Source organism: Rhinatrema bivittatum, chromosome 3 (assembly GCF_901001135.1).
Source record: "Rhinatrema bivittatum chromosome 3, aRhiBiv1.1, whole genome shotgun sequence".
Classification (NCBI taxonomy): domain Eukaryota; kingdom Metazoa; phylum Chordata; class Amphibia; order Gymnophiona; family Rhinatrematidae; genus Rhinatrema; species Rhinatrema bivittatum.
This window is the reverse complement of record NC_042617.1, coordinates 124,568,516-124,581,621: the sequence shown is the minus strand read 5'-3', so window position 1 is coordinate 124,581,621 and position 13,106 is coordinate 124,568,516. Positions and strand designations below refer to the sequence as shown.

Genomic DNA, 13,106 nt, shown 5'->3' with positions numbered 1-13,106 from the left:
GGGCTGGATCACCCAGGGCCTCCTCGCACTGTATACACAAGGCCAAGGCTTCTTCGTGCTGCGCCGCTCTAATGTGGCATGCTGGGCAGAGGCCCTGGGCCTTAAGCTTCTTGTCCGGTGGTGCCATGGTTTATGTGTACCGAAAGAAACTCCTGTTTGTGCGTTCAAGCGTACGCCGGGAGGCTGAGATATGCGCTCCGGGTGCGCTGAAGTTGTGCATGTAGGTCAGATGTACGTGGAGAGAGATGCACATGCAGAGAGATGCGCGTGCCGCTCTGCACACAGGGTTTTACTTATGCGCCCGGCACAGTTGAGTGCGTAGTTTATACTACTCTGCACTCAGTATTTACTATGTGAGTGCTAGAGACTAAAGGTTTGGGAGAAGAACTCCACTTAAATGGGTCAGAAGGGTCAGGAAAATGTGGAGATGAATTATCTAAGTGACTGCTAGTCTTTGAAGCCAGAAGGGGGCTACTAAAATAATTTCCCTTTAACTCTTCTTAAAGGAAAATTAGTTCTTACCTGATAATTTTCGTTCCTGTAGTACCACGGATCAGTCCAGACCATGGGTTAAGCCCCCGTTCCAGCAGGTGGAGACAGACCAGAGTTCTGAGGCTAGCCCATATAAGGACAGAACCTACCCAGGAACCCTCAGTATAACCATTGTCAAAGCAGAAAAGGCATAAGATCAAGCAAGTACCAGGATAAATAGTAAATATAAAATAACACAACAATTGACAAAAACTGTGTAACTAAGCGCTCTTGTATAACTACCCCTGATCATCTTAAAGATGCTTCCGGTGCCTAACAGTAAATACCAGAAAAAAATGATGATGCAGGAGACCAAAAATAGAACAAAAATCCTGTAAGAAGGAAAAAACCAGAATAAAAAAGTAACAGGAATGAATTCGAGCGGATAGAAAAGAGAACGGGCGGGTGTCTGGACTGATCCGTGGTACTACAGGAACGAAAATTATCAGGTAAGAACTAATTTTCCTTTCCCTGTACGTACCCGGATCAGTCCAGACCATGGGATGTTCCAAAGCTTCCCTAAAAAGGGTGGGATCCAGACAGTCCCGCTCGAAGAACCTGCCGACCAAAGGAACCAAAAACTGGAGCCTAAACATCGAGGCGGTAATGACGAACAAAAGTATGAAGAGATTTCCATGTAGCAGCCCTACAAATTTCCTGAGGCGCCACAAATTGAGACTCCGCCCAAGAGGTCGCCTGAGAACGCAACGAATGAGCTTTAAGCTCTCAGGAACTGCTCGGCCTTTACAAATTATAAGCCGAGGAAATCGCCTCCTTCAACCAACGAGCAATAGTAGCTTTAGAAGCTTGCTTCCCCTTGTTGTGTCCACTCCACAGGACAAACAAATGATCAGAGAGACTAAAGTCATTGGTAACCTCAAGATAGCGCAACAAGACCCTTTTGAGATCGAGCCGACTGAGATCGCTACCAGAAGCAGAGATCTCCTCCGGAGAAATAGCAGGAAGTTCAACCGACTGGTTAATATGAAAAGACGAAACAACTTTAGGCAAGAAAGAAGGGACGGTCTTTAGGGAAACTCCTGAGTCCGAGAAGCGCAAGAAAGGATCCCTACAAGAAAGAGCTTGAAGCTCAGAAATTCTTCTGGCTGAAGAGATAGCAACCAGGAAAACAGTCTTGAGAGTCAAGTCTTTAAGGGTCGCACGACGAAGAGGTTCAAATGGAGCCGAACAAAGAGCTTGAAGCACCAAATTTAAATTCCAGGAAGGACAAATTGACCGAACAGGCGGCTTCAAATGTTTAGCACCTCTGAGAAAACGAACAACATCAGGATGAGTGGCGACTGGACGACCCTCAATGGTACCCAAGAGAGAACCAAGAGCAGAAACCTGAACACGCAGAGAGCTGACAGAGAGACCTTTGGAGAGGCCACGCTGAAGAAAGGAAAGCAAAACCGCAACAGAAGGTGAGCGAGCCGAAACACCGAACTCTTCGCATACATTTTCAAAAACCTTCCAGACCCTAACATAAGTAAGGGATGTTGATTGCTTGCGAGCCCTGAGAAGAGTGGTAATAACTTCATCTTTATATCCTCTGCGTCTCAAACGTCTCCGTTCAAAAGCCAAGCCGCTAGACAGAAGCAATCCACCTGGTCGAAAAATACGGGACCCTGCCGCAGAAGATGCGGCAGATGACCGAGACGAAGAGGTCAGTCTACTGATAGATTCACCAGGTCCGCGAACCACGGTCTTCGGGGCCATTCGGGAGCCACGAGAATGACCGAACCGCGATGGAGCTCTATTCTCCGAAGAACCTTCCCCACTAACGGCCACGGAGGGAACACGTAGAGATGAACGTCGGAGGGCCAAGGAAGAACCAGCGCGTCCACCCCTTCTGAACAATGCTCCCTCCACCGGCTGAAGAACCAGGAAGCCTTGGCGTTGGCTAGAGTTGCCATGAGGTCTAGGTGAGGGGGACCCCACCTGCACACAATTAGATCCATCGCTACGTCTGATAACTCCCACTCGCCGGGGTCGAGATGTTGACGACTGAGGAAGTCGGCTTGAACATTCTCCTTCCCCGCTATGTGGGAAGCTGCAAGGCGATCCAAGTGTCTCTCTGCCAAAAGAAAGAGCTTGCTGGTCTCCAACACCATTAGACAACTTCGAGTTCCCCCCTGTCGATTTATGTAAGCGACAGTTGCGGAATTGTCTGATAGAACTCGAACAGCTTTGTGACGAATCAGGGGAAGAAAGAACTTTACGGCCAGGCGAACTGCATGGGCCTCTAGGCGATTGATGTGCCATTGAGACTGGGAGAGGGACCAGAACCCTTGAGTCGTTTGAGATTGACAGACAGCTCCCCAACCAGAAAGGCTGGCGTCCGTCGTTATTATGACCCAAGAGGGAGTCAAAAGAGGCATTCCCCTGAGAAGGTGAGCCGGGGAAAACCACCATTGTATGCTGGCGATGGTAGAGTCAGAGAGAGGGAGAATCTCCTGATACTGCTCGGATATTGGCTTCCAACGGGACAGCAATGCTTTCTGTAAAGGACGCATATGAGCAAAAGCCCAAGGGACGAGGTCGATCGTGGAAGCCATGGTCCCCAGAACCTGGAGGTAATCCCACGCCGTTGGAAGCGGTAGAGAGATGAAAGCGTTTAACTGATCGATCAACTTGAGTGTTCGCGAGTCCGAAAGAAAAACTTTCCCGACCCGAGTGTTGAAAAGAGCGCCCAGGAATTCTAGCTCTTGGGAGGGTTGAAGAGTGCTTTTGGAGTAGTTGACTATCCAGCCGAGTGATGTGAGAAGGGCTAAAGCTCTGTCTACCGCGATCTAGCAGAGAGCGGCAGACTTGGCCCTTAACCAATCGTCCAGATAAGGATGGACCAAAATCCCTTCCCGACGAAGAGCTGCTGCAACGACTACCATAATCTTGGTAAAGGTGCGGGGAGCAGTGGCGAGACCGAACGGGAGAGCCCGAAACTGAAAATGATGACCTAGGATCTGAAAACGAAGGAATTTTTGATGTTCCTGACGGATGGGGATGTGAAAATAAGCCCCCTTCAGATCCAGAGAAGCGAGAAAATTCCCCGGGACGAACCGCTGCAATTACCGCCCGCAGGGTTTCCATTTTGAAACGGGGAACCTTGAGGGCCTGATTGACCCTTTTTAGATCCAGAATGGGACGGAAAGAATCGTCCTTTTTGGGAACAACGAAGTAAATTGAATAATGGCCGGCGCCCCTTTCGTGTATCGGAACTGGAAGGATTGCCCCCAATTCCTGAAGATTCAACAAGATGTCACAAACCGCAAGCCGCTTGGAACGGCCGCAAGGGGAAACGATGTAAAGATCTGGAAGGCGTCTGGCAAAATCTAACACATAGCCGTGCTCTATCACATTGAGAACCCAGAGATCGGAAGTGATTTTGGCCCACTCCTCGAGAAACATAGAAAGACGACCACCTAAGTTTCTTGCGGAGGAATGGACCGGCCGCATCTCATTGGGCAGCTGACTTAGAGGTGGTGGACTGTTGATGGCCATCTCGAGAACCCAGACGGCCACGAAAGGAATGGGACCAAGACTGCGACCTGGACACCCCTCCCCTGTGGAAGGAACCACGGGCTCTGTTAACATAACGGCGATTCCCCCTGAAGTGAGAAAGAGTCGGGAAAAAAGATTTGGACTGTTTGGGACGGTCCTCCGGCAGCTTATGTACCTTGTTTTCCCCCAAGGACTGAATAAGCTGTTCCAGGTCCTCACCAAAAAGCAACTTGCCTTTGAAAGGAAGATTGCCCAACCGAGCCTTAGAAGAAGCATCAGCAGACCAATTGCACAACCAGAGAAGACGCCTAGCAGAAACCGCTGAAACCATAGCCTTAGCTTGGGCTCAAAGCAAATCATATAGTGCATCCGCACCATAGGCTATAGCACCCTCCAAACGTTCAGCTTGCTCAGCCTCTGCAGAGGGGAGGTCCTGGGTGCTGAGTAACTGCTGCATCCACCTGAGGCTTGCCCGCTGCATGAGACTACTGCAAATTGTCACCCAGACACCAAGAGCTAAAATCTCAAAAATGTGTTTTAAATAAAATTCAAGTTTACGGTCCTGTACATCCCGTAATGCTGTGGAACCCACCACTGGGATGGTAGTGCGCTTAGTCACAGCGGTGACAGAAGAATCCACTTTGGGAATCTTTAACATATCCAGGCAGTCCTTAGGGAGCGGGTATAATTTATCCATAGCTCTCCCAACGCGAAGATCCGTCTCAGGAGACTCCCATTCCCGTAGGAAGAGCAAGCGATGCATGGGATGGAAGGGAAAAGTACGCGGTAAAGCCCTAAGTCCCGCCAGAACCGGGTCCGCGTTTGGAGTCATTGCTGCTGCCACAGAGTCCTCTGGGGGGACATCAATTCCCAGTTCCTGAAGAACGAAGGGAATAAGAGGCTCCAACTCTTCCTGCCGAAATAAACGCAGCACACGCAGATTGTCGCCCTCTAAAGGGGGGTGGGGATATCCTCATCATCATCCCCAACAATAAGAGGGTCCAGAGGAGGCGGAGGAGGTGGGTACGTCACGGGAGGGGGGGGCTCCAGGGACCACGCGAACCCTAACAGGACCCTGAGGGTCCAGACCCACCTCAGGAGAAGGCCCAGGGAAATTAGGAGGGATTGGAGGGGGGAGAGCAACTGGAGGGGGGTCCACCTCCCTTTGCAGACTGGCCAGGTAAGATTCATACATTAAAAGAACAAAAAGTCAGAGGAAAAACGGGCTCGGGCCGAAGTTTTCAGGGGAGGGGTGGTGGGAGAGGGGAGGGGGGGTCAGAGCCAGCACCCTGAGAGCGAACCAGGCTCAAATCGGGGGGAAAAAGCGAAGGAATCGAGTCCCCTGCTCCCGGAGAAGCAGTAAGAGAAGGGACAGAAAAATTCAAAATGGTCACCGCAGCAGCGCGGTCCCGGGACGGAAATGGCTTGGCAGCACAGCGGGGAGTCCTTCCCCAAGGCTTATTTAATGGCGGCTCGAGAGAGGGACCCTCACCCCCCAAAAGACACTGAGAACATACCCCCTCACGGGAGAGTCGGGAGGCCGACTCTCCACAGGCAGTGCAGCAAAATGGCCGTGGCATGAAGCAGGAGCCGCGTTACAATCAAAAACAGCTGAGCTGGGAGCCCCAGAGGAGCTAGGCGGGAGATCGAACCCCGCTCTGTCCTCAACAAATGAAACTGCTGCCTTGGTTTCTTAAATAACTTTTGTATTGTTTCTTCCCTTCCCTGTTTTTTTTTTTTTTTTTTACTAGAACTTTAAAAATAAAAAAATTCCAATAATAAATCTCTGTGGAATATAAGCAATAAAAAGTGTTTTTATTTTCTTCACAGAGTCAGGGGAATGTACAACCTCCCTGAAAGGCACATCCGAGGAATGGGCATCTCAGGGCACGGCAGCAGTGGGGAGAGGGACTGGCACCAACAGTATCACCCACACATGTCACTGGGAAGGGAACCTAGGCTGATAATAATCAAGGGGCAAAGCCCCCCTAGGAACCCCAAGAGCGAGGGAGACAGAAGTGTCTGCCCTAAACACAGTCAGTGAGAAAAAGTTCTCAAAACAAATTTTTTTATTTTTTTTTATTAATAAGAAGTATACAAAAAAGGTACTTGCGTGAGCTTGCCCCAAAGAAAAGAAAAGACAGAGAGGGCAAGCTAAACAGGTAACTGAGAGAGTGAGATGTTCCACCTGCTGGAGACAGACGAATACTGAGGGTTCCTGGGTAGGTTCTGTCCTTATATGGGCTAGCCTCAGAACTCTGGTCTGTCTCCACCTGCTGGAACGGGGGCTTAACCCATGGTCTGGATTGATCCAGGTATGTACAGGGAATTTGTAAATTGTTTTGAAATGAGTGGTATTGGAGGAAAAGCAAGCATTAAATTCCCAGTCTAGGAAACTGTAAATTAATCTGAGGCTATGGCATTTGGAACAGGTCTTTTGAAGCCGTACAGAGAAAGTTCTTGACTGAAGAGTGCTGTAAAGAGATCTATGTAGAGAATTCCTCATCAATGAAAGAGGGACTGAAGGATATTGGGCTGAACAGACCACTTGTGAGGTTGAAGATGACAACTTGGAGAATGCGCTAAGAAATTTAAATCACTGAGGAGACATTTCCTTCCAACTGCTCTATTCAATATCCTGCTCGTCTCCTGGCATAATTTTAGGGAACCTGTAGTTCCTTGTTTATTTACGAAGTACATTGCTACTATGCTGTTCATTTGGATCTAAATGACCTTTCTTTTTATGAAAGGTTTGAAAACAAGGAGAGCTTTGAATACAGCCCTCAATTCCAAAATGATTATGCTAAGTTTTTGCTCGTTTGGCCTGAGTTCCTTGTAAACTGATTGTTTAGGTGAGTTCCCCATGCTTGAAAGCAGGTATCTGTGCTCAAGGTTCTTGAAAATCCACAGCATGGAACATTTGTCCAGCCAAGAGGCTGGTCAGTTGCATCCATCATATCAAGGACTGGAAAAGAGGAATGGATAGCAGTGTCTTTTAAGTTAACAACTGGGAATGTTGATTCCAATGAAGTTTCAGGTTCCCAGATAACTTTAGACCTGCTCTCGGGCAGGTCTAGATTTATCCTAATAATTTATCTGGTTAATTCCAAATAGAGTTAAATGGATAAATTATTCAGCTAACAACCACACCCCAGAATGGTCCCAACACACCCCTTGCTTATTCAGCTAAATTTTAGCCAGATAATTACTTGTCCATCTAACTTTTGGCTGGATAAGCAAGGGAAATATTCAAAGCTAGCCATTTAGATGGATAACTTGTGAGTTATCCGTTTAAATGGCTTTGGATATTGACCTCATTTCTTTCTGTAATATTGCAAATATCTTCTTTGAGTTGGAAAAAAGCTCAGAAATAATATTAGTTACAATTAGGAAAGGACTGGTTTAGCCCATTTAATGAGGCTGTCTCCTTAGTGACTTAATTTCTTACCCTAACAGGTTTTACCGCCTGAGCATCAGGAAGAAACTTTAATAATGTAGATGCAGCCAGCAGCAAAAAAGATCGATTTATAGAGTCTCCTCCATCCAGTCCTGACAATGATAACTTGTACAAGCCATTGCAGGACTCATGACGAACTGCAGTCTACAAGAAAAAAAAAACAAAACATTACAATAAATTTACAATATATTAAAATTAAAGAATTTTAAAAAATTGCTTTTCAAGGCTTCCAGCAAGAAAATTTCATAACATTTTCAAAAATTGTTTTGGGTATAAATCCAAAGTTTACTCTCTGTAAAGAATTAACTGTTACATACTTAACTTTCAGATTTTGCTATCTCTATATATGATGCAATTGTGGAGCTGGATGTGGTCTGTCGCTGGGATTGGAGGGATGTGCATGTGCACCCCTGCATTCCTGGCTACAGTGGAATGTGGTGAGTAGAAGAAACCCAATGGCTGGAAGCATGTGCCCAAACAGTTCCCAACAGAGCCAGCAACAGGGGAAATCTGAAGACTATTTCTGCAGCTGGATGGGGGAGTAAGCATACATGTGCCCCCTCTAGCTTAGCTCCCTTCTTCCTGCATGGGCTGCATAGCTGGTGGGATACGCATGCGCACCCCACTATCTACACTAAGCAGCCTTTGAACTGACTACAGAGCTGGCACTGTACATCACTGATCAAAACCCCACATGCTGACATTCACTTCAGGGGCAGCAGCAGGTCTCCATATCTTGGCCCATAAGAAGAGAAGCTGCTGCTGCCGTTGGGACTGGCTTACATGGCCCTGAGAAAGCCCAACTCCTACAGGTCCCAGTGTACAGCACTATGGGTGGCAGGGACATCAGTTCTTGCTGGCCATGAAACACACACCTGTCAGAAATATGGGCTGTACCATAAAGAGGGAGACACCATTAAGGATGACACTGGACACCCAGATCAATGAAACAGCAGATGGAGATATGAGGAAAGAAGAACAAGGGGGGGGGTGTCCAATCAGAGTAGCCAACAATAAAACAGCAGTGTTCAGTATGCCATGCACTCAGAGTCTTTTCTACCCTGCCCCCAATATATGCACACTCCTTCCATATGCCCCCCCCAAGCCATCCAAATCCATCCTTGATACCCATGCATATCCACTTCCACATCCCCAGCCACTCATACATGCACACACCTTCCATACTCTTGCTCCCACCCTCACTCACCAGCTTTCCATAACCCACACTGACAGAGCCCCAGCCACTCATACCCACACCCCCCTCCATATCCCCCTGCCCACCAGACCCACCCCAGCTAGCCAAACACACACATACACTCTCCTCACAGTCAGACTTCGGCCTGCCCCAATCATCCACACCAAACCCATCGGCCTCCTCAAACCAACCCACAACCCCTTGCCTTTCACATATACACATACCCTCCATAACCCCCACAAGCCACACATACTGCCTTGAATCCTCCTTATCCAACTTCAAAAAAGGCATCAAAACTTGGCTCTTCTTACAGGCCTACCCTGACGCCAATCAAACCTAAACCCCCTTCCTACCCCCACACATCTGCTTCCTGCGACGTTATCCACCAACAATGATGTAGCCTACGGATATGGTGAGTATGTAAATACTGCCTATGTAATTATTGACTTTGCAATTATTGGATATGTTATGATATATGTTATATGTTATGATACTTTGAGTATGTAATTATTGGAAGGTTATGATTATGTTAATTTCATTATTATAGTTCCTATGTATTTCTCCCTTTCTCTCTCTCTCTACTTCCTATATTCTTCACGCTCCTTACGCGCTTGCTTTCACCCTACCCCCTCTCTCCTCTTCCATCTCTGCTCCCCTTCCCCCCTCCCTGTTATTTGTAATTTCTCTTTCCTTTCTAAATGAGTTGATTGTAAACCGGTATGATGTGTCCTACGAATGTCGGTATATTAAAAGTTCATAAATAAATACCCAAACCTCCAAGATCCCACTCTCAGCCACACATTTCTACTTATCCCCTCCAAGAGCCATGCTCACACACAGATATCCCTGCCTCCTTCTATACTCCTCAGCCACACTCACCCAGAACACTCCTAGGTTGGAAGAGTGATGGGGAACACTGTGCTGGGGTTGGGCCAGGGAGGGGGAGAGAGAGCTGCAGCTGGGCTGGCGAGGTGGAGGGGGGGTCAGAGTGCTGAAGTTGAGCTGAGAAGGGAGAGATTGGATAGTGTCAGGACTACCCTGGGGAGGGGAGAAAGAGTATCAGGGCTGGGATGGTGAGGAGAGAGAGTACTGGGGAAGAGGGCTTGGAGAGTGCGGAGGACTGAATGGGGAACTGAGTGAGTATTGGGCCAGGAAGAAGGGTGGATAGAGTGGGTCAGGGCAGGAAAAGAAGAACGGGATGGAAAGTGCTGGGGTTAGGCTGGGCGAGAAAAGGAGAACGCAAGACTGGGCTGTGGAAAAGGGTCAGTGCGTTGGGGTCAGGAAGTTCTAGGGAAAGTCTGTGGAGGAGTTGGGGGGGGTCAGTCTGAGGAAGGGTAAGAAGGCTGGTGTCCACCTGGAGTGGCAAAGAGTGCCTAGGAGAGAGAATGCTAGGCATCTCCATTGTGACATACCATCTGTTTTTTAACAGATGTCAACCAGAGTTATAGTAAACATTTTACTAGTCTCTAAGGGAAGTAAAATAGTTCTGCATTTTATTAATGCAGTAAAATTTAAGCAATAATTAAAGGAAAATTGGTTCTTACCTGCTAATTTTCTTTCTTGGAATACCATAGATCAGTCCAGACAAATAGGTTTTGCATCCCTACCAGCAGATGGAGGCAGAGAATAAAAACTTTTCAGGCACTGCTACTTAACCGAGAGTGCCACCTGCAGTCCCTCAGTATTGACCTGTACCCAGGCCAAGTTGACTACTTCCCCAAACTTCAAGGATTTCTCCCTCTAGAGCAAGCTCAGTTGGAACCCCAACAAAACTGAACCCTCAACTTAGAGCAATGAAAATCTTCCAATCTCAAACTTGCTTAAAACTATATTCAATCTTGCTCAATTTCTGCATTACTCATTCAAATTCTGCATCACCAGCAGCACCCAGAAGCTGGAAAAGTCTTTCGTAACAATAAGGGAACGGGAGTCTGGACTGATTTGTGGTATTCCAGTAACAAAAATTAGCAGGTAATAACCAATTTTCCTTTCCTGTTCATATCCCAGATCAGTCCAGAGAAGTGGGATGTACCCAAGCCCCTCTAACACTGGGTGGGAGCCCGAAAGATCGGCACGCAGCACATTTTCACCAAACGTGGCCTCTTCTAGATCCTAACATTCAAACGGTAATGTTTAGTAAAAGTGTGTAAAGAGGACCAAGTCGCTGCTTGACAAATCACCTGCAGAGAAACCAATTGACACTCTGCCCAGGAGGCTGCCTGCGCCCTAGTAGAATGCGCCTACAATCCCTCCGGGACTGACCACCTTTACAGATATAGGCTGAAATAATTGCCTCCTTCAACCGTCTTGCAATTGAGCTCTTCGCCGCTTTGCAACCCTTCTTTGGTCCGCTGAATAAAACAATGATGGCCCGACCTCTGAAAGTCATTTGTCACCTTGAGATACTACAATAGAACCCAACGCACGTCCAAAAGGTGAAACAGATGTTAGGCGCGGAAAGCCCAGCAATTCCACCATCTAGCTAAGATGAAAAGTCAACACAACCTTAGGCAAAAAGGAAGACACCACACACAAGACTTCGTTGTCCGAAATCTGCAAAAAAGGATCCCTACACGATAAGGTTTGTAGCTCTGAAATTCGCCTAGCCGAACAAATCGCCACCAGGAACACCGTTCTCAGGGTAAGGTCCTTCAAAGATGTCCTTCTTAATGGTTCAAAAGGAGGCCCACACAATACTCAAAGAACAAGATTAAGATTCCAAGACAAAGTCTATGAACTGGAGAATGCAAATGTTTGCTCCTTTAAAAACATTTTCTATGTCCAGATGAGATGCTAGCGACATCCTTGAAGCTTCCCTTGGTAACAGCCCAAAGCTGCTATCTGGACTCGGAGAGAATTATAGGCTAAACAATTTGACAAGCCATCTTACAAAAAGGCTAATACCTGGGCAATGTTCACCTGCAAAGGATCAGCATCATGAACCCCGTTACCAGGACTCAAACACTTTCCAGACTTGGTCTTACGCCAAAGAAGTAGAAGACATTCTAGCCTGAAGTAGGGCTCTGAAAACCCCTTCAAGCGGAATCATCTCCTCTCAAAAGCCAGGCTGCTCGACAGAAGTGATCCACCTGCTCCGAAAAGATGGGCCCTTGACACAGCAATTCCCTCAGGTGGCTTAACTGCCCGCTGCATGAGATCTGCAAACCATGGACAGCGTGGCCACACCGGCGGCCACCAAGATCACTCTTCCTGGATATTGCTCGATGCACCGTAACTCGACCTACGACTGGCCACGGGGAAATACATATAGCAGAAGTCTCACTGGCCACGGCTGAATCAGAGCGTTGATACCTTCAAAGCAGAATTCCCTCCGGCAGCTGAAAAACCTGATCACCCTGGCATTCTTCCGCATTGCCATGCAATAGAACTGGGGCTCGCCCTACTTGTGCTTAATGAGAGCCAAGGCCTCTGCTGATAGCTCCCATCCTCCCAGGTCCAGCTGTTGCTTGGTGAGATAGTTCACCTGCACATTGTCCACACCTGCCACGTGCAAATCTGCTAGTACTGCTAGAAGATGCTCTGCCCAGACAAAGAGTTCCTGAACCTCCTGAGCCACAAAACGACTCTTCGTTCTACCCTGCTGATTGATATAGGCTACTGTCATCACATGTCCGAGAACACGCACACCGCATGCTCCTGAATATGAGGAAGAAATACCACTAATGCCCTTGCGCACTGCTCTCATTTCCAGACAGTTGATTGACCAGGATGCCTCCACCAGAAACCACTGCCCTTGGGCCGTCAATCCCTGACATACCGCTCCCTAACCACAAAGGCTGGCATCTGTGGTCAAAACAACCCAGTCCAGAACCTCTAGATCCACTCCTTTCTTCAAACTGGGATGAGACAGCTACCACGAGAGACTGGATCTGGATTCCTCCTGGAGCAACAATGATAGCTGAAACTCCTCCGACAACTGATTCCAACAGGACAGGAGCACCTTCTGAAGAGGTCACATGTGAGCAATGGCCCATGGCACCAATACCAGGGTAGAGGCCATGGAACCTAGCACTTGTAAATAAATCCCAGATTTTGGGGACAGATTCAGTAGCCGAACCACTTGCGACTGCAACTTGACCACCCTCTCTGGAGTAAGGAACACCTTGCCTAACCGGGTTTCGAATCATGCTCCCAGATATTCTAGCAACTGAGATGGCTACAGGTGGCTCTTCACCAGGTTTATCATCCAGCCCAGGGATAATAGAACCTCTGTAACTCATTGAATGGAACAGTGACATTCCATCTCTGACTTTGCCCAAATAAGCCAATCGTCCAGGTACGGATGCACTAGTATCCCTTCCCTTCTGAGGGCCACCCACCACCACCATCACCTTCGTGAATCTTATTGGTGCAGTCACCAGCCCGAAGAGACAAGCGCTCGAAACTGAAAATGTTCTCCTA

At 47.8% G+C, this 13,106-nt stretch overlaps 1 protein-coding gene across 1 annotated transcript in view; it reads right to left on the bottom strand.

The window, feature by feature from the left end:
• Positions 1-13,106, bottom strand: part of USP34 (ubiquitin specific peptidase 34) — a 1,009,100-nt gene that overhangs the window by 464,268 nt on the left and 531,726 nt on the right. Inside the window, exon 37 of the mRNA XM_029593702.1 lies at positions 7,481-7,633. Coding sequence (XP_029449562.1) covers positions 7,481-7,633 — 153 coding nt within the window. The remainder of the gene's footprint in view (positions 1-7,480; positions 7,634-13,106) is intronic.